This window comes from Hemicordylus capensis, chromosome 2, assembly GCF_027244095.1.
Source record: "Hemicordylus capensis ecotype Gifberg chromosome 2, rHemCap1.1.pri, whole genome shotgun sequence".
In the NCBI taxonomy this organism is placed as follows: Eukaryota; Metazoa; Chordata; class Lepidosauria; order Squamata; family Cordylidae; genus Hemicordylus; species Hemicordylus capensis.
Genome location: NC_069658.1, coordinates 241,030,886 through 241,058,192, shown reverse-complemented (window position 1 = coordinate 241,058,192; position 27,307 = coordinate 241,030,886). Strand labels below are relative to the sequence as shown.

The 27,307-nt window shown below is 42.4% G+C and overlaps 1 protein-coding gene across 1 annotated transcript; it reads right to left on the bottom strand.

Annotated features, from left to right (window-relative positions):
• Positions 1–566: 566 nt before the first annotated feature.
• Positions 567–27,307, bottom strand: LOC128347451 (oocyte zinc finger protein XlCOF6-like). The gene is made up of 5 exons (XM_053302149.1): positions 26,144–27,307; positions 25,694–25,820; positions 24,016–24,098; positions 22,633–22,759; positions 567–8,251 (listed from the first exon to the last, which is right to left on the bottom strand). Exons 1-5 carry the CDS (start codon positions 26,537–26,539, stop codon positions 6,366–6,368), a joined length of 2,619 nt encoding a protein of 872 aa, XP_053158124.1. The 5' UTR covers positions 26,540–27,307; the 3' UTR covers positions 567–6,365.

Below are 27,307 nucleotides of genomic sequence, written 5' to 3'. Positions count from 1 at the left end.
TGTCTAGTGTCCCCATGTGCTTTCCCAACACTCCCACATGCCTTCCCAGCTGGCCCTGTGGACTCTGGGGCCAATAGAAGAGGCCCTCCTGGCCCTGGAGATGTGAGGAGGAACTAGGCTGGGATGTCTACGCTGGGAGCAGCCTCCTCTGGGCAGCACCAGGGGGCTCCAGTCCTTTGGCTTCCCTTCCAGGGGGATCCAGTCGACTTCCCATTCAGTGTTCACTGCCTTGAAACACAGCGTGGAGAATGGCACCAACATACTTCAGCTACGGAACAGACTTGTTAGGGTGAAAATAACAGCCATTACCTTTCTATTTCTGCTCCTCCTTTAAAAATGGAATCATTCCAAATGATCTTAGGTTTCCCTAAGCTTTACATGCAATCTGTTTATTATGAAACTAGGCAGGGGCAGTGACCAAAGGAGCAGCCACTGATGTGGGCATACCCCATCTGTAGACCTGCCTCTTCTCTCTTCTTATTGATGTATTTTATATACCACCTCACTCCAAAGGTTCTGGGCAGTTCATGAAAATAAACAAAAAACCAAACAATTATAAACAACAATTTTTTTAAATTCAATTTTTATTAATTTTAACAATAATCTTAACATTCACAACAAATAAACAAATATGGACTTCCCGCTCACACCTCTTCGTGAATCATCAGCTATAAAATTTACCCTTGCTATAATAATAATTCAAAACATAAATTAAAACCTTACAAACACGATTTTAATCTTCCCAACCTGCAATTATTACTAAATTTCAAACCCTGCTGTAAAATCCATAGTAGGAAAATAGTTCTTTAAATACAACAAGAATGGTTTCCAATCTTCTTTAAAGCATTCTAAATTTTGGTCTCTTATCGATATTGTAAGTTTTGCCATCTCCGCATATTCCAATATTTTTATCACCCAATCGTCTTTTGAAGGCAGTTCATTGCTCTTCCATTTCTGTGCATATATTGTTCTGGCTGCCGTAGAAGCATACATAAAAAATGTTAAATTAGTTGTAGAAAATACTCCTTGTGTTATTCCCAGCAGGAAGGATTCTGGCTTCTTAGGAAATGTCATTTTAAATATTTTCTTTAACTCATTGTATATCATGTCCCAATAGGCCTTAGCCTTCCTACAGGTCCACCACACATGGAAAAAAGTACCTTCAGAGTGTCCACATTTCCAACATTTGTTTGAAACATTTTTAAACATTAATGCCAATTTTTTTAGTGTCAAATACCATCTATACATCATTTTATAATAATTTTCTTTTAAAGCATAACATGCAGTAAATTTTAAATCAGTTTTCCATAATTTTTCCCAGGCTGCCATTTCTATATTACACCCCACATCTTGAGCCCACTTTACCATAGTCGTTTTAACCACTTCGTCTCTTGTCTCTTCCAAAAGCAAGAGCTTATACATTTTAGAAATTAATTTTCCATCATTCTCACATAGTTCCTTCTCAAATCTCGGCATCTGATCCTCAAATCCAACTTTAAGATCCTTCTTGTATATTTCATTTAACTGGTGGTACTGAAACCAATCTCTAACCAAATTTTGTACTTCAGTTAAACTCTTTAACTTACAGTCCTTTTCTTGAAAATATAACAGATCCCTATAAGTACCCCATTGCAATTGCATATTTGCTTCTTTACGTGTTAAAGCTTCAATCGGAGATTTAGGTTCCAGCCATTTTTTTATATTTTATCCACACCCTCATTTATCCTTCTTACATAGTGATTCAAAAAGTCTTCATGTATTTTACTTTTTTCATACCACAGATATGAATGCCATCCAAACCTTCTATCAAATCCTTCTAAATCAAGAATTCTAGGGTTTCTTAGCGTTATTCATTCTTTTAAGCACGTCAAACAAACAGCATCAAAATACAACCTTAAGTCTGGTAGGGTAAGACTACCTCTTTCCTTTGCATCTGTTAAATTCTTAAAATTAATTCTTGGTCTTTTCCCTTGCCAAACAAACTTAATTATGTCCTTCTGCCATTGCTTAAAACAAGTTAAAGTGTTGATTATAGGAATAGTCTGAAAAAGAAATAACATTTTAGGCAAGACATTCATTTTCACCACTGAAATTCTTCCCATTAAAGACAAATTCATATTAGACCATCTTTGTAGATCAATTTTCACTGTATTCCATATTTTAACATAATTATTTGAGAACAACAAAGAATTGTTGTTTGTCAGCCAGCCCCCCAGAAATTTAACTTTCTTCTCCACTTTCAGCTCACTTATTTCAGAAATCTGTCCTTAGATTTCTGATCCATATTTTTAGTCAAAACCTTCATTTTGGCCTTATTTATGTAAAATCCAGCCAATTGGCCAAATTGTTGCATTTTTTCCAAGCGTCTTCTAATCTTGTCCATTGGATTTTCTAAAAAGAACACAACATCATCCGCAAAGGCTCTTAATTTGTAGTCTTTCCCCCCAATTTTGGGGCCTTGTAGTTGATCATCTTCTCTAATACTTCTACAAAGCACTTCTAGGACTAATATAAAAAGCAATGGGGAAAGTGGACATCCTTGTCTATTCCCTTTTTGTATTTTAAAATTATCTGATAGTTACCCATTTACAATAATCTTAGCATATTGCTCCGAATACATTTTCTTAATTGCCCTAATAAAATTGTTGCCAACGCACATTACATCTAATAGTCTCCAAACGTTATCAAAAGCTTTCTCTGCATCCAAAAAAATCATCGCCATCTGTTTATCATTATGTTTTTCATAATACTCCAATACATTCAGAACTGTTCTCACATTATCTCTCAATTGTCTCTTTGGCAAGAAACCAGCTTGATCCTCATGAATAAAAAGTCTTGACATAACCTTCATTCTTCTTGCCAAAATAGCAGCAAAGAGTTTATAATCATTATTTAAAAGTGAGATTGGTCTGTAATTTTTAACTTGCGTTAAGTCTTGATCCAGTTTTGGGATTACTGCAATATTTGCATACTTCCAAGAATCCGGCAGAGTCCCTTTTTGGAAAACGTCATTCGTAGTCCATTGCAAAGGCTGTGAAATTTGATCTTTAAGTGATTTGTAATACAAAGCTGACAATCCATCAGGTCCTGGGGCCTTATTGGCCTTGCTTTGATTTATTGCTTCTGTTATTTCCATGATTGTTATCAGAGCATTCATAATTTCTATATATTCCTTAGAGAGTTTTGGAATATTTTTGGTCCTAAGAAATTGCTCAATTTTTATATCTTCTACTATTTTGCCTTTATATAATTCTGAATAGTATTTTAAAAATTCTCCTCTTATTTCCTTACCATCATAGGAAAGCCCATTTTTTGTATTTTAGATATGTAGTTATTTTTTCTCTCAGATCTAATTTTCCAAGCCAACAACTTGCCTAGTTTATTTGCGAACTCAAATGACCTTTGCTTAGCATACTTCAAGTTCTGTTCAATTTCATTTGCTACTAACATAGAAAGTTGTTGTAGTAACATTCTGATAGCTTGAGTGATCGTCTTCTTATCTTTAGCCCATAATAATTCTCTTTCCTTTTTGGAAATCTGCATCAGTAATGTCTCTTTTTTCAATCCTCTTTGCTTTTTAAAATATGCATTTTGCTGTATAAAGAAACCTCTCATAACCGCTTTACCTGCATCCCAGATTATTTTATTGTTCATTCCTTGATTTAAATTCAATTCAAAATAATCCTTTAACTTCTTTTTAGCTTTCTCCACAATCTCCAACGAAATGAAGCCATTCCTTTCTTCTTCCATGTAAAACAAATTGGATTATGATCTGAAAAAGTCCTGGGTAAAATATCCATTCTTTTCATACATGGCGTAATAGATTTGGATGTCCAAACCATATCTATCCTTGAGTGAGATTGATATCTTTCAGAGAAGTAGGTATATTCTTTTGCATTTGAATTTTTAATTCTCCACAAATCGTAAAGATCCATGTGTTCTGCTAAATCAAAAAATGCTTTAGGGAGTTTGCCTTGTAGATTCCTTTCAGATATATCAGATTTTCTATCCAAAAATGTAGAGACAACACCATTAAAGTCTCCCAATATAATCAAGTTAACATTCGATAACTCAGCCATCTTCTGGTCCAAATAATTATAAAATTCAACTTTCTTTTCATTAGGAGCATAAATCCCAATTATCACCGTTTTAATTCCAGAGATTAAAATCTCCAAGGCTAGTAGCCTACCTTCTTCATCTTTAAAAATCAACTTGGGTTCGAATTGTTGTTTAACATAAAATACTACCCCTCTTTTTCCCCCCTTATCTGAGGAAACAAATTCTTGTCCTAAAGCCTTGTTGACCAAAAATTTTCTTTCTTGCTTTCTAATGTGTGTCTCCTGTAAACACACAATGTCCAAATTTTGTTTCTTAAGAAAATGAAAAACTCTATTCCTTTTTGCTTTAGTATTTAACCCATTAATGTTCCAAGAAAGAATCCTGTGATCTCATATTTTGTAATCCATCTGGTCTAATTAGAATTATGTGTTGAGGGAGCTGGCTGCTCAGAAGATAATTTTTTTTTTTGTATTTTCGCCAAAATTCTTGTGCTTTGAGGAGCTCAGTGAATCTATTCTTCTTGCCCTTGTAAAAAAAGGAAACTCCCTCAAGTATTTCCCACCTAAAACATATTCCATTGGCATTCAAAGCATCTGTCAAAAATTTGTAATCCTTATGTTTCCTTAGACTTCTGGATGGTATTTCTTTCAAAATTTTTATCTGCTGGGTTTCAATAGTGAGGGCTGTGACAAAATGGGCTTGAACAATTCGCTCAGTGATTGATTTTGAACTGAATTGTACCAAACAGTCCCTAGTTAATTTATTCCTTGTAGCAAAGTCTGAATTTAAACGAAAAGCTACCTCAATCTGCGCATCCATCTCTTCACCTGGGATTCCCAAAAGTGATGCAAGGTCCTCCCCAAGCAATTTTTTGATGTCTTGAACAGCTTTTTCTGGAATACCTCTAAACCTTAAAAATCTCTCTTTTTGTCTGAGTTCCAGCAGTGCCATTTGATCTAATAATTTTTCCTTGTCATCTCTCAGTGACCACACATCATGCTCCAAAGTATCAACCCTTGTTTTAAATTCTTTATTGTCTTATGATAATTTCTTAACCGTTTCTTCAGTATTTGATGTTCTATCATTTAGTGTCTGTGTATCCTGTCTGATTTGTTGTATATTCTGTTTCACTTGTAACATATCACAACTGACTTGTTGAAGGGTGGTTGTATTTGTTTCCAGTAGCTGTTTCATGGCTAATAATGTCTGATCCAAATCTGTAGACATTTTTGCTTCCCCCAAACCTGGACTTGGAAGGGAAAGTTTCCTAGGCTGTAATTGAGTTTGTATCTGACTTTGCTGTGGTTTTTTTGTTTTTTGTTTGCGTTGTCCTCCCCCCCCCCCGCCTTCGTAATATAGAAGGGGGGGGGAAATAGAACACTTTAAAAACAGGGTTTAGTGTCCTTGATCTCGAGAGAGAAAGTAAAAGCCTGGGGTTATTTTCCAAATAGAGTCAGTTCCACACCACAACTCATATATCTTATCACTGGCAGTTGAATTTTCTCACGGTAGTGTGAAACGCCTCCTTGCTTTAATTGGCTGGTTTAATGATAGACATATTCAATGGCAAACAGCAAAACAGCAAAACGCCTCTTCCGAACGATGTACAAAGGCAACCCCAGGTAGAGCGCATTGCAGTAGTCAAACCTAGATTTCACTGGGATGGTAAAGCTGAGATTAACAACTTTTGCCAGCTGATCTGACTGAATGTATGACGAACCCACATACTTGGCACATTGGGAACTAAATGGCAGGAAGAAGCATTCTAAATGTAGCCTCCTTCCCAACATGCAAACATTTCTTTTGTGCAGTAGTCAGTAACTCTTTGTTTTTGTTTGTGTGTAAGTAAGAATGAGTTCTGTGCGCACACTGACTTGATGCTGCTGCCCAGGAAAAAACTATTACCGCTCACCTATTCTAAACATGAGAGGAAACACTGCTGCACACCACAGCTCCTCTGTCCCCGCCCTTCTTCTTTCGGAGTGGGGGAGAGGAGGGGGTGGCTAGAAAGTCTCTGCTCCACTCTCCTCTACTGCATCTTTGGGAAGGGGAAGTGAGATGGAACCTCTATCTACATTTAAAAAATGTATATCCTATTAGGTGTGAATTCTTTCATCTTGGGTAAGATGAGAGTTAGGATTGAAGCTCTTTCCACACTCTAGGCATTTACATGGTTTCTCTCCTATGTGAATTCCTTGGTGATTCTTAAGATATGAGCTCCAACTGAGCTCTTGAATTACTGTGTGAATTTCTTGGAGTTTCGTAAGATGTCCTCTTTGTCTGAAGCTCTTTCCACACTGAAAGCATCAAAATGGTCTCTCTCCAGCATGAATTCTTTGATGTTTTCTAAGATGTGGACTGTGATTGAAGCTCTTTCCACACTCCATGCATCTAAATGGTTTATCTCCTGTGTGAATTCTTTTATGTTGTCTAAGATTTGAGCTCTTATTGAAGCTCTTTCCACACTCCAAGCATCTAAATGGTTTCTCTCCTGTGTGAATTCTTTTATGTTGTCTAAGAACTGAACCCTGATTGAAGCTGTTTCCACACTCCAAGCATCTAAATGGTTTCTCTCCTGTGTGAATTCGTTCATGTCTTCTAAGATTTGAACCCTGCCTGAAGCTGTTTCCACACTCCAAGCATCTAAATGGTTTCTCTCCTGTGTGAATTGTTTGGTGTTTTCTAAGAACTGAACCCTGATTGAAGCTCTTTCCACACTCCAAACATCTAAATGGTTTCTCTCCTGTGTGAATTCTTTGATGTCGTCTAAGATGTGAACTGTGATTGAAGCTCTTTCCACACTCCAAGCATCTAAATGGTTTCTCTCCTGTGTGAATTCTTTGATGTTTTCTAAGATGTGAACCCTGATTGAAGCTCATTCCACACTCCAAGCATCTAAATGGTTTCTCCCCAGTGTGAATTATTTGGTGTTTTCTAAGAGCTGAATCCTGATTGAAGCTGTTTCCACACTCCATGCATCTAAATGGTTTCTCTCCTGTGTGGATTATTTGATGGTTCCTTAGACCTGAGCGCTGACTGAAGCTCTTTCCACACTCCAAGCAGCTAAATGGTTTCTCTCCTGTGTGAATTCTTTGATGTCGTCTAAGATGTGAACCCTGACTGAAGCTCTTTCCACACTCCAAGCATCTAAATGGTTTCTCTCCTGTGTGAATTTTTTGCTGTTGGCTAAGATGTGAGTTCTGAATAAAGCTCTTTCCACACTCCAAGCATCTAAATGGTTTCTTTCCTGTGTGGATTATTTGATGGTTCCTCAAACCTGAGCGTTGACTGAAGCTCTTTCCACACTCCAAGCAGCTAAATGGTTTCTCTCCTGTGTGAATTCTTTGATGTCGTCTAAGATGTGAACCCTGACTGAAGCGCTTTCCACACTCCAAGCATCTAAATGGTTTCTCTCCTGTGTGAATTCTTTTATGTTGTCTAAGATTTGAGCTCTTATTGAAGCTCTTTCCACAATCCAAGCATGGAAATTTTTTCTCTCCTGTGTGTATTCTTTGATGTCTCCTAAGACTTGAGCTCTGAAGGAAGCTCTTTCCACACTCCACGCATCTAAATGGTTTCTCTCCTGTGTGAATTCTTTGATGTTTTCTAAGAACTGAACCCTGATTGAAGCTGTTTCCACACTCCAAGCATCTAAATGGTTTCTCTCCTGTGTGAATTCTTTGATGTTTTCTAAGATCTGAACCCTGACTGAAGCTTTTTCCACACTCCAAGCATCTAAATGGTTTCTCTCCTGTGTGAATTCTTTCATGCTTATTAAGATCAGAGCTCTTATTGAAGCTCTTTCCACACTCTAGGCATTTAATTGGTTTCTCTCCTGTATGAATTCCTTGGTGTTCTCTTAGATGTGAGTTCTGACTGAAGCTCTTTCTACACACCAAGCACTTAAATGGTTTCTTCGCCCTTCTCTTCATTCCCCAGTGACATTTCAGCCACAATTTATAAGCAATGCTTTTCTCACATGAGAGTGGATGCCTCTTTTGCTTTCCCTTCTCTATTTCTTCTTGGATTGGTGTTTCTTGGGAGACACCAGCATGAACAGGAGGAGATTCATTCTTCCTTTCATGGCTTTCTTTTGTTGCTTTTCTCTGTTGTCCTTTCTTTTTGCATCTTGCTCTTTCTACTGGTGACCCGCATGCTTCTCCTTCAGTCTTGATTTCCAACCCATCATCTGCTAGGAAAGAGAGAAAAAAAGAAGCAGAGTATAGACTGCAGGTAGAAAAGAAGCGTCAAAATCAAGCAATAAAGCCAAGTAAAAGTGGACTTCAGAACAGGAAGCAAATCATGAAAGCCATGTCCAGTGATTGACATTAAATGAAGAATGGTGCAGTGTAGATTGGATTGGGCTTCCCACCCAGCCGTGAAGTTGAATGGGTTGCTGTGAAGGAGCCCTGTGCATGATAGGACTTGGTCTCTATGATCCTAAACATGGGAGCACCACCTTCACAGCATCCACTGGACCTGCCCCTCACCAGCGGAGAGTGGTGGCAGCAAGGGCTGATCTTAGCTTCTGTCCCGCTGCTGTCTGGAACTTCCGGCTTGGGGCTCTAAGCTGTGCGGCTGAGGGAGCACGTACAGAGGTGTGGCTCCCCGCTCAGCCCATTCCAGCTGCCGCACAGTTTCCCTGTGCTCTGGGATGGCTGCTGCATATCGTTTCCCCTGTGCCATCTTTTCCCTGCCGCTCCAAATATCGCTCCCAAGCCACAAGGAGGAAGTGAGGGCTGACTGCTACCATTCAGAGGGCACCTGTGCTGTGTGTGCGTGCACTTACACATGTGAGCCATCGCCATGCAGGAGAGAGACAGACAGACAGACATCAGGGAGGACGAGCAGGAGGCAGTAACAACCAGCAAGCAGGAGCCGCAGTTGACTGGAGCGAAGCAGCCGCCCTCAGTTCCCTCTCTCACCTCCCGCTCAGCCCCCTTTCCTTTCTCTTTCTCCTTGCCCCCTTCTTCCTCCTCCTCCTCTTCATCTCCCTGCTCATTTCTCTTTTCTTTTCACTTCCTATTTCTGGTGTTACTGTCAGCTCCTTACTGGTTTTCCTTCTTTCTCTGCCCCTTGTGGGACTCCTCTGGAGTCAGAGTTTGGGGTGTAGCTTTTGGTGGCTGTTTGGACTGCTCTCTGGACCCCAACTGCCCCTGGCCCTTCTCCTGCGTGCCCCATTGCTACATTCACAGCACTTTCCTCTTGGGGCTCCCCTCCCCCTTGCTCTTCCTCTCTTCTCTCCTCCCGTCTTTCCTTCCAACTTCCAAATCTCTCTTTGATCCCTCCTCCCACCCGCCCTTCCCCCTTCTGTTTGGGCTGGAGCAGCTTGCTACACCTGCTTGCTGCTTGCTTGTGGAACAATGTGAGGTCTCTGTTGCTTGTAACATGAAAAGAAAACGTTGCCTTCTTCCCGGTTGGATTCAGCAAATGTGATTCTTTGAGAAAGTAACAAGAAATGTGTAGTACGAGTTCTTGGATATTCTTGCTTTTCATTTACTGTTAGTTCCATTGAATTGTCTAATGGTGTAGTTATTACCAGTGCTTTTGGTGAAGATAAACCATGACATATATGGGAAGTCCTCTTAGATAAAAACATGGAAAGAAAGGTGATTGTTTATATATGAGACAACTACACTAAATAATTTTAGGAAGACATTGATAATATTACCAGGGATGGGGTCACACTTCCCCAGAAGTTAGTAGCACGCAGTCCGGGGGTGTTTCTGGATACAAACCTCTCCCTGGTTTCCCAGGCTGAGGCAGTGGCCAGAAGTGCCTTCTATCAGCTTTGGCTGATGTGCAACCTGCATCCGTTTCTTGAAATAAATGACCTCAGGAACAGTGGTACATAGGCTGGTAACCTCCAGACTGGATTACTGCAATGCACTCTAGGTGGGGCTGCCCTGGGTACAGAATGTGGCTGTCAGGTTGGTCTCTGGGTCATCTAGGAGAGACCATATTACTCCCGTTTTGAAAGATCTACACTGGCTGCCAATAAGTTTTCGGGCAAAATACAAGGTGCTGGTTCTAACCTGTTCTCTGGTACTCTGACAACTTTAAAAAAGTCTTTAAAGACGTATTTATTCACCCAGGCTTTTAATTCAATATTGTTTTAATAGTTTTAACACGGTTTAAAATGTTTTAAGGATTGAATTGTAGCAGTGTTTTGCTGTATCATTTACTTTGTTTTAACTGGTGTTTTACCGCTGAGAGACGTGGGTTTTGGGCGGCATAAGAATATGTTAATCCAATCAATCAATCAATCAATCAAATCACAAAGACATGCTTTTCTTGTCTGTAATAATCTAATAATCCTGTCTGTAATAATCTAAACATTATTTTTTATAAATGTTGTTCCTAAAATAATGATTTGTCGAAAGGGGTTAGATTCTTACTTGGAGTTTACTTAGTGAGATACACAACTTCACAGCATTATTCCATTTGTGTGATAGGTGGTGTTCCTTCCAGACGGTATTTACTTCATCAATAAAAGTCATCAAAAATATTATATATAGGAACTTGTATTTAATAAAAATAAATAAATAAGTGAGATTCTCTGAAGTAAGCAAAAAGAAATGTTGTAAGACTAATTGAGACAGGGACTTCCAGTTGGATTGCTAATGTAGCTGCACGCTTCTCTGAAAGGGGGAGATCGAGGAGGAGAAAACAAGAGGGTTTTGAGGCTTCAACCCCCCCCCCATGTCATCCTGGATTAAAGGATCGACTCAAGATAACCCACCGTTTCTCCTAATCCAGCTCCTTAATTCAGAATTGGGTTGAAGAACCCAATTTCTGTTTTAGGTCAAGCAGCGGAGGCAGAGTTCCATCAAGCTTATCTTTTTCTCAAAAATCTTATGACCGAAGCTAATTGGCAGACAATTTCTATGGTTTGGATTTAACTAATGATCTAAAGTTCAAGAAGCTCACCTCTCAAGTGATTGATGATGACAACTTGCTGGAATTCTTCCTGCGTTTCTGGGAAAGACGCCACAGAACTTAAGACACAGCTGTAAGGTTCCCCCCCCCATTACAATTAAGGAGGGGAATTCAATCTTCTTGCTTGCTAAATATTGGAACTTAAGACCTGAACTGTTGATTAAAATTTTTTTTAATACCTGGAAAAAGATTTTATTAGTGGGAATTACCATTTTCTCTCTCTCTCTACTTTTCTTTTATTGCTGTCGGGTGAAGTTTATGGAAGAGACTTTTGCTGTTTGCTGTGGAGACTGTCTATCATTTTGTCAACCAATTAGAACCATAGGTGTTTCACACTACCATGAGAAAATTTTAACTGCCAGTGATAAGATACAGAAGCTGTGGTCCAGAACTGTTTATACTTGGGAAACAAACACAGGCTTTTACTTTCTTTTTTGAGATCAAGGACATTAAACCCTGTTGTGCAAGTGTTTTTTCCTTTTTAACCCTTCCACTATACTATGAAAGGGAAAGAGAAGTCTCACCAAAGTCAGATACATTTACAACCCAGGAAACTTTCCCTTCCAGGTGTGGGGGAAACCAAAACGCCTCTAGATATGGATCAAAAGCTATCAGAGATGAAACAAATACTTCAATCAAATGCTGTTGCTCTCCAACAAGTTACTTCGGATATGGCTCAAGTGAAACAAAACTTGCAACAAATAAATGATAGAACATCAAATATTGAAGAAACAGTAAAAAAAATAGCACAAGATAACAAAGAATTTAAATCAAGGGTTGACACTTTAGAGAAGGATGTGGGATCACTGAAAGATGACAAAGAAAAATTATTAGATCAAATGGCATTGTTGGAATTAAGACAAAAAGAGAGAATTTTAAGGTTTAGGAGCATCCCAGAGAAAGCTGACCAGAACATTAAAAAATTACTTGCAGAGGAACTTGCATCACTTCTGGGAATTACAGCTGGAGAGATGGAGGTTGAGATAGCTTTTCGTTTAAACTCGGATTTTGCTACAAGAAATAAATTAACTAAAGATTGCTTGGTGCAATTTAGCTCTAAATCAATTACTGAGCAAATTTTTCAGGCTCATTTTACTACAGCCCTCACAATTGAAGCTCACCAGATAAAAATCTTGAAAGAAATTCCAGCTAGAATCTTAAGAAAACGTAAGGATTACAAATTTTTGACTTGACGCATTAAATGCCAATGGAATACGCTTTAGGTGGGAACTACCAGAGGGAGTTTCTTTTTTTTACAAGGGCAAGAAGAATAGATTCACTGAGCCCCTTAAAGTGCAAGAATTTTGGCGGAAATATAAAAAAGACTTATCTCCTGAGCATCCTGCTCCTTCAACTCATAATTTGAATTAGATCACATGGATTACAAATGAAATTACAGAATTTTTTCTTGGAATGTTAATGGCTTAAATACAAAAGTTAAAAGAAATAGAGTTTTTCATTTTCTTAAGAAACAACATTTTGACATTGTGTGCTTACAAGAGACCCATATTAGAAAGCAAGATAGAAAATTTTTGGTTAATAACGCTTTAGGACACGAATTCGTTTCTTCACATAAGAAAAAAAAAAGAGGGGTAGTATTCTATGTCAAACAACAATTTGAACCTAAATTGATTTTTAATGATGAAGAAGGCAGGTTATTAGCACTGGAAATTCTAATCTCCGGAATTAAAACGATGATAATTGGAATTTATGCCCCTAATGAAAAGAAAGTCGAATTTTATAATTACCTGGATCAAAAGATGGCGGAGTTATCAAATGTCAATTTGATTATACTGGGAGATTTTAATGGAGTTGTTTCGACATCTTTGGACAGAAAATCCGATATATCGGATAGGAACTTACAAGGTAAACTTCCTAAAGCATTCTTTGATTTAATAGAACACATGGATCTTTATGATTTGTGGAGAATTAAAAATTCCAATGCAAAAGAATATACTTATTTTTCTGAGATATATCAATCACATTCAAGGTTAGATATGGTTTGGACATCTAAAGCTATTACACCACGTATGAAAAGAATGGATATTTTACCTAGGACCTTTTCAGATCACAATCCAATTTGTTTTACATGGAAGAAGGAAGGAACGACTTCATTTCGTTGAAGATTGAATGAATACCTCCTGAAAAAAAATAGACGTGGAGAAAGCAAAAAAGAAGTTAAAGGACTATTTTGAATTGAATTTAAACCAAGGAATGGACAACAAAATTGTCTGGGATGCAAGTAAAGTGGTTATGAGAGGTTTTTTTATACAGCAAAATATATATTTTAAAAAACAAAGAGGATTGAAAAAAGAGATATTACTGATGCAGATCTCCAAAAAGGAAAGGGAACTATTATGGGCTAAAGATATGAAGACGGTCACTCAAGCTATCAAAATGCTACAACAACAACAACTTTCTATGTTAATAGCAAATGAACTTGATTTGAAATATGCTAAGCAAAGGACATTCGAGTTTGCAAACAAACCAGGCAAGTTGTTAGCTTGGGAAATTAGATTTGAGACAAAGAATAATTATATATCCAAAATACTTACAAAAATTGGGCTCTCTTATGATGGAAAGGAAATAAGAGCGGAATTTTTAAAATACTATTCAGAACTATACAAAGGTAAAATAGTTGAAGATAAAAAAATTGAGCAGTTTCTTAGGACCAAAAATATTCCAAAACTTTCTGAGGAACAAATAGAAATTATGAATGCTCCAATAACAATCATGGAAGTAATAGAAGCAATAAATCAAAGTAAGTCCAACAAGGCCCCAGGGCCTGATGGACTGTCAGCTTTGTACTATAAGTCATTTAAAGATCAAATCTTACAACCTCGTCAATGGACTATGAATGATATTTTACAAAAAGGGATTATGCCGGATTCGTGGAAGTATGCAAATATTGCAGTAATCCCAAAACCAGATCAAGACCTAACGTTAGTTAAAAATTATAGACCAATTTCACTTTTAAATAATGATTGCAAACTTTTTGCTGCCATTTTGGCAAGAAGAATGAAGGTTATATTAAGGCATTTTATTCATGAAGATCAAGCTGGATTTTTGCCAAAGAGACAACTGAGAGACAATGTCAGAACAGTCTTGAATGTATTGGAGTACTATGAAAAACATAATGATAAACAGATGGCGATGATTTTTTTGGATGCAGAGAAACTTTTGACAATATTTCGTGGCAATTTATGTGGAGATTACTAGAGGTAATGACTGCTGGCAACAATTTTATAAGGGCAATTAAGACAATTTATTTGGAGCAATATGCTAAGATTATTGTAAATGGGAAACTATCAGACAACTGTGTAATACAAAAAGGGACTAGACAAGGATGTCCACTTTCCCCATTGCTTTTTATACTGGTTCTAGAAGTGCTTTGTAGAAGTATCAGAGAAGATGATAAATTACATGGTCCCAAAATTGGGAAACAAGACTACATGTTGAGAGCCTTTACAGATGATGTTGTGCTGTTTTTAGAAAAACCAATGGACAAGATTGAAAGACTCTTAGATAAAATACAACAATTTGGTCAGCTGGCTGGATTTTATATAAATAAGACCAAAACCAAGGTCTTGACTAAAAATATGGATCAGAAAACCAAGGACAGATTCTCTGAAATAAGTGAGTTGAAAGTGGAGAAGAAATTTAAATACCTGGGGGTCTGGTTATCAAATAACAACTCCTTGTTGTTCTCAAATAATTATGTTAAAATATGGAATTCAGTGAAAATTGATCTACAAAGATGGTCTAAAATGAATTTGTCTTTAATGGGAAGAATTTCAGTGGTGAAAATGAATGTCTTGCCTAAAATGTTATTTCTCTTTCAGATATTCCCATAATCAACACTTTAACTTGTTTTAAGCAATGGCAGAAGGACATAACTAAGTTTGTTTGGCAGGGGAAAAGACCAAGAATTAATTTTAAGAATTTAACAGATGCAAAGGAAAGAGGTGGTCTTACCCTACCAGACTTAAGGTTGTATTTTGATGCTGTTTGTTTGACGTGGTTAAAAGATTGGATAACATTGAGAAACCCTAGAGTTCTTGATTTGGAGGGATTTGACAGAAGGTTTGGATGGCATGCGTATCTGTGGTATGAAAAAAGTAAAATACATAAAGACTCTTTGAACCACTATGTGAGAAGGAGTTTAATAAGGGTGTGGTTAAAATATAAAAATTGGTTGGAACCTAAAACTCCGTTATGGATATCTCCGATTGAAGCCTTATCACATACGCAAATGTGTTGGGGTACCTATAGGGATTTGTTACATTTTCAGGAGAAGGATTCTAAGTTAAAAGTTTAACTGAAATACAAAATTTGGTCAGAGATTGGTTTCAGTATCATCAGTTAAATGAGATTTATAAGAAAGACTTTACAGTTGGATTTGAGGATCAGATTTCAAATTTTGAGAAGGAATTATGTCAAAACGATGAAAAATTAGTTTCTAAAATGTATAAATTGCTGCTTCTGGAGGAGACAAGAGAGGAAGTGGTTAATACGTCCATGATAAAGTGGGCTCAAGATGTGGGTCATAATATAGAAATGGCAGCCTGGGAAAAACTATGGAAAACTGATTTAAAATTCACTGCATGTTATGCTTTAAAAGAAAACTATTATAAAATGATGTATAGATGGTACTTGACACCAAAAAAATTGGCATTAATGTACAAAAATGTTTCAAACAAATGTTGGAAGTGTGGACATTCTGAAGGTACTTTTTTTCATATGTTGTGGACCTATGGGAAGGCTAAGGCCCATTGGGATATGATATATAATGAGTTAAAGAAAATATTTAAAATGACATTTCCTAAGAAGCCAGAAGGCTTCCTGCTGGGAATAACACAAGGAGTAATCTCTACAAATAACTTAACACTCTTCATGTATGCTTCCACGGTGGCCAGAATAATATATGCACAGAAATGGAAGAGTAATGAACTGCCTTCAAAAGAAGATTGGCTGATAAAAATTTTGGAATATGCGGAGATGGCAAAACTTACAACCAGGGGCGTAACGATCGGGGGGGCAGGCAGGGCACGTGCCCTGGGTGCCACTCTGGGAGGGGCGCAGCGCGATGCCCCAGAAAAGCTCCACCACAAAAAAATTTTCTTCTTTCAAAAAAAAATTTTCCCCAAATTCCGGGCTGCGGGGGTGGCTGGCGGGCGCTCCCACTGGCTGGCAGAAAAGGCGGCCGGCTGGCCGGCCCCCCGCCCCCGCACTCCTGAAAAGAGCACATGCCTACGTGACCACGTGGAAGTTCGAGTGCTGCTGTGCTGTGCTGCCGCCCAGCAGGCTCACTGCATTACCGGCGCTGCTGCCTCTGGCTCAGGGTGGCGCCCTGCTCCCCAACCCAGTCACCTCGCTCACCAGGCGCAGCAGCAGCTCTACATCTGGGTGGGTGATGGGTCGACTTGCGGGCGCCCATTGGCTGGCGGAGAGCGTGAGCGTCCCAGCCACGCCAGTTCAATCAGAGCATGCCGGCACCACGGCCACGTGGACTAACTTGGGGAGAGAGCAGCAACTGCTGGGTGTTCTCGTGCTGCTGTAGATACTTCCTCGTGTGCTGCTGCCTGCCAGCCTGCTGACTGTTCGTTATTGATTCTTGTTTTTGCATACCTAGATGCATACAAGTAAGTAAACTGCTCTCAAAATAATCTACGATCTCTCTCGTGGGTGTGTTTCTGCAGCGTTTTGATTCCATATGCTGTTTCATTTATATTCGGAGCAGCGTCATGCAGTGCAATGGTTACTTCAGCCCAAGGCAGGAACTTTACGTCAGACTCTCTTTTTCTCTGTTATGGAAATTCTGATCACTGATTCGCTGTCAATCCGCTCTTCTCGCCTACCTCCACTTGGAGGAGGTGATAGTAGGTTGTATGGAGGTGGGAAGGGGGAAGGGTGTGTGCGATTGCCCTTTCGGATCCGCGGGCCAGAGCTATCGCATTGCTAGGAGGCGAGCGTGTTGCTTTTTGTTCCCTTGCTCGCTTTTCCCAATTCCACCCCCCTCCCCAATCAGTCCAGCGTGTGTCTGTCCCCTGCCTGGGGTGCGCGTACACACACACACACTTCAGTTCTTGCCTTGCTCGGAACAGAAGGTGTGGGGAGGGGTTTCTTCTTTTCTGCAGGGCTTCCCCCAGCAAGCAAGCGAGCCCTCCCTGCCTTGGGTGTGTTTTAGTGATCCTTGGCTTCCAGTCTCTGGGGTTTGGTATGTTTTAGACCTCTTCCTCTTCCTCCCCCACTCCCCTTTTGCCTAATGTTGTTGTTGTTTCAACTCTTCAAAACTATTTGAGGCAGGCAGCTTACAAAATCTTAACCCCAAAGCCAACAGAAGAATAAACCATTTAAAACCATTCAAAGACAAAGAGCGGCTTTGGCCACAGTACTTAAATATGTAAATCTGTAAGATGGGCTGATCTCTTTCTCTTCTTGCATAGTGATACTGGGATGGAAAAGAAGAGTTAAAGAAGTAAAGCAAGGGGTGGGGGGGTCACACAACACAGAAGTGGAGTGCTGGTTTCTGGTTTGGGGTATTAGTAAGGATCTTTTTTCTTTTTGAATGATTTGATTAGCTTTTATTAGTTCAGTGCTACAGAAAAGCAAAGATAACATCTACTTGGCTTCCTCTGTCCCCAAAGAGTTCCCTCTATTCTTTTTGTGGACTTGAGCTCACTTCATCTAGTCCATGATAGTGCAACAACAAATGAGTTAATCTTTAAAATGCCACAAGACTGCTTATGTTCTTACTGCATCAGATAGCATGGTCCCTCTGGAAACTGTTACTACAGAAGAGCAGCAACCTAACTTTTAAAAGTGTGATCATCTTGATTGCAAACACAAAATCCATCAAATTGTTAAGTCAAGATAAGAGACTTCTGAATCTTGACTGCAATCAAGATGATCATACTTTAAAAAGTTGGGCTGCTGCTCTTCTGTAGTGACAGTTTCCAGAGGGGCCATGCTGTCTGATGCAGTCAGAACACAAGCAGTCTTGTGGCATTTTAAAGATTTACTCATTTGTTGTAGCACAGGCTTTCATGGACTAGAGCCAGCGTGGTGTAGTGGTTAGAGTTAGAGAAACAGACAAAACTAACTTTGATAGCATCATAGACCAATTTGCATCGATGAAAGCAAGGAGGGCCAAGTTATGATTTTCAGGCATGTCATAGTTTGCTAATTAGAAAATTAATGAGCTTGAGTTGCAATTTCTGCATTTTTGGTTGTTTATTGCACTTTTGGTTATTTATTGCATTTTGAAATTTTTGGTAATTTTTGTAATTTTTTAATATTTAAAATAAAAGTTTTCTGAAACGTGTATCAGTCAGATGTATGTTGGGGGGGGGGCGCAATTTCAGTGCTTGCCCTAGGCGCCGTTTTCCCTAGTTACGCCTCTGCTTACAACACTGATAAGAGACCAAAACTTAGAATGTTTTAAAGAAGATTGGAAACCATTTTTGTTATATCTAAAAAATTACTTTCCTACTATGGATCTTACAGCAGGATTTGAAATTTAGGGGGGGAAATGCAGGTTGGGTAGATTAACTGTGTTTGTAAGGGTTTAAATTTATGTTTTGAATTATTATTATAGCAAGGGTAAATTTTACAGTTGATGTTTCATGAAGAGATGTGTGCGGGAAGTCCATTTTGATTTATTCTGTTTGTTATGAATGATAATAATATTATGGTTAAAATCAATAAAAATTGAATTTGGGGGAAAAAAGACAAACTGAGACAGGGTATATGCATTTTTTAAAAAATACAGTAATAAATAAGAGAGAATTGTTTGGCATTTAAACCACACAAAAAAGCGAAAGAGAGTTTATTGCATTAGCATCCAAGAGAAGATATTCCTAAGGAAACGTTGTTAAAATAATGTAATAAACTCTCTCTCTCTCTTTTTGTGTGGTTTAAATGCCAAAGAATTCTCTCTTATTTATGTCTGTATTTTTAAAAAATGCATATACCCTGTCTCAATTAGTCTTACAACATTTCTTTTTGCTTATCTCTGCAAATTGGCTGCATGCATGTATAATGCAGTTTTCATTTCTCGATTTATAATAAGATTTAAAACATGCCCCATCCGGAAAACAGTGGAAGCTGCTGTGAATCTCTCTCTCTCTCGAGCCCCACCCCCATCCTTTGCTAGTGCCGTGGTTCCTTGCCTTGGTCCCTAGCTATGGTTGGATGGTGACTCCAATCGTCCCCAGCCACAATGGCCTTTGGATGGCAAACAGCTGCAAGTGTTGAGCGACTTCCAAGCAGGCGAAGGGGGAAGTTTTGCATCCAGTGGCACCCATCGGGGGATCAAGGGAGCAGAAAAGATCCATGGTTATTTCCCCTGCAGTCCTTGAAACTGGAGGTGCCAGGAAGTGTCGAAGCTCAAGATGTTCCCCTTTGCTAAGCAGGGTTGTCCCTGGATTGCATTTGGATGGGATACTATGTGAGCACTTTAATATATCCCCCTTAGGGAATGGGACCATCTTTGGTGGTAGAACCTCTGCATGCTTGCATGCAGAAGGTCCTGGGTTCTGTCCCTGGCATCTCCATGCAGGACTGGGAGGAACTCCTGCCTGCAGCCTTGGAGATCTGCTACCAGACAGTGTAGACAACGCTGAGCTAGATGGACCAATGGTCATCCAAGGAATAGTCTTCCTAGCAGCTTCCTAGGTCCTCCTATAACAAGGTCTCCCCACTGTCTTCATGAGTCAACATGATGCACTGTCTGCCGCTGGCATAACCGCTGTGCTACTACCCTCATCAGAGGGAGTCCTGACCCCCCTGCACACAAAAGAGCGCCCTCGCACAATCCCCCCGGTGCTCCCATTTATAAGTGCCACAGTCTCAGAACAGGAGTTGTGTTGGTGGAAGATGCTGCAGCACGTCAGCCGTGGTTTGGGCCAAAGCCATTGGCTGAGATCCTCACTCAATGAGTCAATATTACTACTTGGGAGTTGCTCTAAAAGGGCTGCTAAATTATAGTAGAACGTCCTCTATTAAATTGAGTCAGGATTTGTCAGCTATTGTCAGCATCTGACCCCCAGGGAAGCCATATTCTTCAAGAACTTTATTTATTTATTTATTTTTCTTTATTTATTTTAATTATTCACATGTGCACACACTGCTCTGATACTGATGCCCGGAACAAAACATTCTCTGATTTAAAAAAATAGAAAGAACACTGGTTAGAGTGTTGGGCTAGGACCAGGAAGACCCAGGTTGGAATCTCTGTTCAAACATGAATCTCCATGGGTGACTCTGGGCCAGTCATGTCTCTCTCAGCCATACCTGCCTCACAGGGTGGCTGTGAAGATAAAACATCAGTAACTGTGTACACTGCTCTGGGTTCCTTGGAGGAAGAGCAGAATAGAAATGTAGGATAAAAAATATTGTTTCAGAAACAGATGGATGATTTTCTTCCTTTCAAATGGAGGAGCAATGGGCATTCTGTGAACTATTTGGATGGATGATGGTATGATGCTTTCCAATTTGAATTTCGGGATGCAAATGTCTTAAAAGTGTATATATTTATGTCTTGGTAATAGGCAATGTGTATTATTGATTTATTTGGTTAAGGGCCCCCCAAACATGCTGATTCGCCCCCAGCCCCACAAACCCCTAAGGACAGCACGGGTGGCAGCGACTACAGGACCGGCACTGGAACTGGGGTGAGTGAGAGAGTGAGTGAAACTACCTAAACTCCAGTGGGGTCACCTTTGCAGTTGCTTTGAACAGTTCCTACATCTCAGCCAACAGGATCGAGCAGTTCCTTTGTCTCTACCGAATGAATAGTTTCCCAATATAATGGAATAATCCAATAAGCCCACCATTGCTGATCAGAACCCTATGGAAGAAGGCCAGTTTACAAGAGATACATCAACAAGACATAGCCTGCAGGAGAGAAGAGGAGGAGGAACATCTGCCCCCAGGCAGACCCAAGGGTGAGGGACTGGATGCCTGCCTGTCGGCTTCTGTCTCTGCCCCCCCCTTACTATCTGCCCCCCAGGACAAGCTGCTGGACTGTGCTGAGGCTTTGCAGGACTGAGGCCCACAGGGGCTGACTTGGCAGTTACCTGGTTTCCATCTGCCAGAACGTGCTGCTCAGGGCTATTGAGAGTGCTGCCAGTGGTGGTGGGCCTGCAACCAAGGGGCGACAGCAAAGGGGGTTGTCCCTTTGGGGGAGCAACTTCGGGGGACAGCGAGGACCAGGGCCAGGCATCCTGGCTCAGGTATTTGTAGGGGGGGCCATTTAATAGTGGGGCTTCTGTTTTAAATTACTCCTGGGTGAGACTGTTTATAACCTTCAAAGCCCTAAACGGCTTGGGCCCTGGGTATTTAAGAGAACATCTTCGTTGTTAGGAACCCCACTGCCCATTGAGATCATCCGGAGAGGCCCATCTGAGTTGCCCCCGGCTGGTTTGCTGGCTACTCGAGGACGGGCCTTCTCTGCTGCTGTCCCAGAGCTTTGGAACGCGCTCCCTGCTGAAAGAAGAGCCTCCCCATCTCTGAGAATTTTTAAACACACACCTGTTAATCCAGGATTTTAATTAAATATTGTTTTAACAGTTTCAGCATCATTTTAAAATGTTGTTTTAAATTTAAATTGTTGTAATGTTTTAATTTTTACGATGTCATTTATTTTGTTTTAACTACTGTTAAGTTTTTTGTCATCATTTCTTTTAACTAAAGTTTTAATTTTTGGTATGCTTGTTGTAAACCGCCCAGAGACGTGAGTTTTGGGCAGTATAGAAATGTGTTAAATAAAGAAACAAACAGGAGGGAGAGCCATCAGTGCAGAGAAAGAACACGCAGCATTTGTATTCAGAAGGCCCCAGACTGAGTCCTCCACACATCCAGTTCAGGCTTTGGGTAGCAGGGTTGAGAAGTTCTGTGCAAGAGACCCTGGAGAGATGCTTCCCGTCAGTGCAGACAAGATTCCGCTCAATGCATCAGTTTCTCTGCTATTCACTGGGAATATTTTCTTCAGGATTTGGAGCCCACCTGCCAAATCACCTCTTCCCCCCACTAAGGCTCATCCTCCGCAGTTTATGTATCAGCTGGTCAGAAGGATGCCAAAGGAGCTCATCACGGCTCTCACCACAACCCTCCCGGCCCATTCTCCATATCCAAAGTCCCGCTTCAGGGCATGGTCCGGCTGCAGCCTGCACAGCTTCACCCAATGGCCTCCAAAGCACCAAACACAAACAGGGGTGCCAGCTGGCAGAGGGTCCCATCCCAATGCCCCCAAAGCCAGTCGGTGATGCTGTGTTGCTTAAAGCAGAAAGCATCAGTCTGATGCCAGAAGGAAGCTGCTGTTCTCCCAGCTTGGCTTGAAATTCAAGTGGGATAAGTAATCTTGGTGGAAAAGTCAGCAGGCTTCAAACACAGGGAAGAGAAGCACTTTCTCAGAATATTCCACATCCTCCCAAGGCAAGCCAGCAAGACGCCCTTGAAATTGAAACCGAACACTTCCAGCAACAACACTTCCAACCACAGGCAGCTGGATAAATGTTCCCCCACCCAGCAGAGAGCCCCCACCATCCTGTCAGAAGAATACACCCACAAGGAATGCTAGGTCCCCATAAAGTAAGCAGCAGCAGCCATTCCTGGAGAGTGAGGGAGCCTTACCCAGAGAGGCCACATTCTGCCTATTCTCCTCCATGACTGCTCTGTGCAGGGCTCTTTGGTCTGCATCCAGCAGAGCCCACTCCTCCTCCGTGAAATGCACAGCCATCTCCTCAAAGAACACAGCACTCTGAAACAAGAACATATTGGACTCACAGGTCAGAAAACAGTCCGCCCACCCCTATAACACAGTGGTGCTCTAACCCCCGGACCTTGGGGGCCCAGTCCAGTCCTCCAAGGTCCGGGGAGCACCTCCAAATGTCCGTGGCTGTGTGCCTCCGTCAGCCCCACCATGGCTGCCCCCCAAACTTCCGCTGTTCTGGTTTTTTAAAAAAAATTCTTACTGTGTCCGAGTGTCACGGCCTCGATCTCAGATAGCGAGGAAGAAGGGGAAGCTGACAGCCTTTCAGCTGATGCAGGGGTGCCTGAGGGGCAGAGCCCGGCTGTCAGTTCCCAAGAGACGGCTGAGGAAGGTCCGGCTGATATTTCAGAGCAGGCACAGCAGTCTGAGACAGCAGAGACAGCGCCGGACAGACTAGAAGATGAGCTGTGCAGGCAACCCCCACTGACTCCACAGCAAAGGCGGGTCACAAGGCGAAGAGCACATCTGGAAACTATCAGGAGGAGTAAATGCCTCTTGCAGAGGGCTGATAAGCCTTGAATCCCTGCCAGCTGAGAGTTATCAGCTTGGACTATAAAGCACATCAACAGCTTTCTGTTAGCCGCTAGAAGACAACATTTGTCAGCCCTTGTGTCGACAGCCATATAGCCCAAGACATATAGAGAGAACTATTCCAAGCCATGTTTCGTTTCTGCAGCCCAGTTTGTATTGTGGGCTACCTTCCTGGACTTCCCTTCTGGATGGCGGGATTTCTGACACCGAGGGGTGGCTGTGGTGGGGTGGGAGAGCAGAGCAGCCCTTCTTCCCTCTCCCTCCGGCGGTGGGGACTGACTGATAAGCTGCACAGGTGCACCTCCCAGTTACTAAAAGATGCTGGTCTGAGTCGACGGGGCCCAGCGTTGCTCTGGTCCCCGCTGCCGGGTGGGGAAAGGGACTACTCTGCTCCCCACCCCCGCGGCCACCCCTCGGACACAGTAAGAAATTTAAAAATAGAAAAACTGGCAGAGATTTGGCAGAGCAGGCTCCCCAAAGAAGGTTTTGCATGGTCTTGCGAGGGGTGTGTGTGTGGCCTGGGCGTCCAAATTTCCTAGGTGCGCCCCTGCCCATACACAAATCTGAGGAGAATTAAAATGAAGCAGCTTAGGATCTTCTGGAAGGATTCATGGCCTCCTGGCCTTCCTAGTGGGCAGATCACAGAGAGGCAAATATTATTTCAGGCTCAGGGAAAGGCACCTAGGCTGTCCCCCACATGATCCCTCTCCTACCTGACCTGGTTGGGTAGAAGCTGTTTCTCCATCCACACAGGGGAGCCATGAGCTTGTCAACACCACCAGTGGTCTTCCATGAACTAAGAGAGACAAAAGCGATACTTTTTGTGTCGAGCAATAAAATGTTACATTTACATGGACATGTTTCTGGCAGGGAGCAGCACTTTGGCGAGGACAGGAGAGAAGAGGAGCCAAAATCACTCCCCAGTCTCTCTCCCTGCGTGCTGCCCTGCCCATCAAGCCTACAGGGCAACTACTCTAAAAGCTCCCTGCTCCAACGCAGCTCTGATCAGGTTGACGGTCCTCTGTCCATCCCATCAGCTGTGGACTATAAAACAGGCCTGAGCAGCACAACATCCACCCCACGAGGACTTTTCTCTTGGCCCGCTACTCGCCTCCTGAGCCCTCCATGGGGCTCGCTTCCCCCCGCCCCCACTCACTTCTCCCCACCAGCTCCTGAGCCCCTCGGGGGCCGGGAGCGTTTGAGCCCTGAAGAAGATACAGGGCACATGCGTGGCCTCATTCAGTGCAGGCAGGTGCTCTGTGTCTCTTTCAGGGCGCACACGGGCCCTCCTTTCCAGGAAGCTCCCAGAAGCAGCGAGGGGCTTGGAAACTAGTGGGGAGAAGGGAGCGGGGGTCAGGGGAGGGAGCCCCTCTGTGTACATACTTCTTGCTTGGCCAGTGGAGGAAAGGCTAGCTGGCGGGCAGGCAGTCCTAAAGGTCCTGCACTCCCTCTCTCTCTCAGAGGCATGTGCCTGGGGCGGCTGCTGCCGGCTGAACCAGCAAAGAAAGCATGTGGGTGGGAGCTGGTGCTCTCCCTCCTGAGCCCCTCTGCCCTCCTGATGAGAATGATGGCACGCATGCACACTCCGTCTCCATCAGAAGGCATGTGCCCCTCATTGCCAGGCCCCGATGGAAGCGAGGGGAGCCAGGGCAGCAGAGAGGGGGGCCAGGCAGCGCTCTGCTCCCCTTCCCAGCCGCTCGCCCTCCTTTCCAAGAAGCTCCTAGTCCCAACTGAAAGTGGACAGGGAGGCGTGGGAGTGGGGGAGGGCAGATGGAGCAGGCCGGAGAACGCACCACCTTGCCCTTGCTCCTGTGGAGTGGTGGCCCCACCTATGTTCCAACTGAATTCCTCCATTCAATTAATTCCTAAGTCACAACTGGATTGAGGAATGAATGACTCGGCTTGGATTTCCACACCATCTGAAAGAGCTGCCCCCCGCCCCAATTCACATTTCTGGTTATCCAATCAGGGTTTTGTTGCCATAAGGGTTTTGTTGCCAGTTTTGGGTGGTATAGAAATATTATAAATAAATAAATAATAAAAATAATGGTCATGAAGTTTAATCCAATTTAATTTGATTCACCTTGGCCTGCAAGAGCTTCTACAGTTTAAATATTATTAAATTAATTTCAATGAATTTCATTTTAATTTGATTTAATTCAATTAATTAATATATTAAATTTTAATAATTAGTGCCCTAAATTTAGGGACTAAACATTGACCGTCAGCCCCTGCACACCAAGTCATGGTTGCTTTCAGCCCACCACAGCATTTCAGTAGTGCACCCCTGCTCGTCCCCCACAGACAGATGCAGGTTGACCAAGAAATACCCCTTTTTAGGCACATGGGATTAAGGGAGACCCAGCAGAAGTGGGATCTGTTATTCCTTACCCAGTGAAATGGTAGCAGCATGATCCTCCCGAAAGCTCCCTCCATACAGCAGCTTCAATCTGGCGTCTGATAGAGTCTTCTCTGCCTCAGAAACCAATAGGTTTGCTTCTGCTAATGGCCCCTGCACCTGAAAAGCCAACAGAAATCCCAGGCAGGGAAGGGGCAGCCAGTGTTTAGAAAAGGCAATGGCAGGGGAGGGTGAGTGGAGGGAGGAGGGTTAGGATACTTCCCCCTGCAAGGGCACTGAGAGAAATCTGGGCAAATGAAGGACATTTCTCCTTGCTTATATGAGACTCCATTTCAGTAAGCAGACCTAATCCTTAATTAGTTTTACATCTTTCTCATATGAGTGACACTCTGAGGTCTTGCAGAAAGGTGGGATATCAATTTTTTTATATACATGAAGGTATGATGAAGAGAACTTATTTAATCTTCCACCAACTCTCTCACCTGCTGCTCTTCCTGCTTCTTGGCCTCTGCCTGGCTCAGGAGGAAACCTTCTGCCAGGGCCACTGCCTGCGAACTGGTCTCTGCTCCACATTCCCTCACCCAGCTCTCCACCTCCGGGGGCAGGATGGTCAGAAACTGCTCTAGGATCACAAGGTCCATGATCTGGTGTTTTGTGTGCTGCTCTGGTCTGAGCCACCGACGGCAAAGGTGGTGAAGTCGGCTGCAAACCTGTCGGGGTCCCTCAACCTCCTGGTAGCGGAACTGCCTGAAGCGCTGGCACTGTACATCTGAAGGGAGTGTGTCCTTATGCAGGATTTCCTGCCGAGCCCTTTCCCAGAATTCCTCACTGTTCCCAGCCTTGATGGACTCTGGGCCACCTGAGTCCTGCATTTCCATCTCCAATTCCTTGTTCCAAAGGCCAAAGTTGTTTTATCCACAGACTGGTCCTTGCAGCAGGAACTGCTGTAATGGATGAAGCCACTGAGTACTGCAAAGCAAAAACGTGGTTCTGTGCTTGAAGTAGGACACCCCCAAGTCATGGAGGCATTTCACTAAGGAAAGGGGATTATTTGGGCTCCTGACAGAGGCTTCCCTTTATAGGAAAGGAGGCAAATCTAAAAGGCCCCTGCAGGATGGAAGGAGGTTCCTTCCTTTGCAAGTCACAGACCAATGCAGAGCCTCTTCCCCAAAAAGGCTGGCTGTGCGTCCCCCGCTGCCCACAACACCCTTCTCTCCCCCACCCCTCTTTCCTCCCCCAATATTCACGCCACATCTGCTTCTCCCCCTTTCCTCCTCCAGGGACCACTGTCAGTCTTTCCCGTTAGGGCCCAGCAAAGCTATTGAGGGCAAGCAGCTGGAAAACTGGCTTCTGTCTCCTCAAAGCCTCCTCCTTTTGCACAGAAGCTTGTCTCGGCTTGGGAGGAACTGCAGAGGGATCATCAGCCCCACGCAGGCCACCTCCCCATGAGCTGAAGTGCGGGGGGGCTGCTTGGGGGTGACTTTCTTCCCCCCTTCTCCCCCCATTCACCTCCTGGGCTTTCTTCTCCCACCCACTTACTCCTCCCGATTCCTTGGCCTTCATCACCCTCCTCCTCCTCCTCCCAAGCAGGGGTGGGGTTCCTTGCAAGAAATGATCCCGGGAGTCCTCCTCTTCCACAGCGAAGA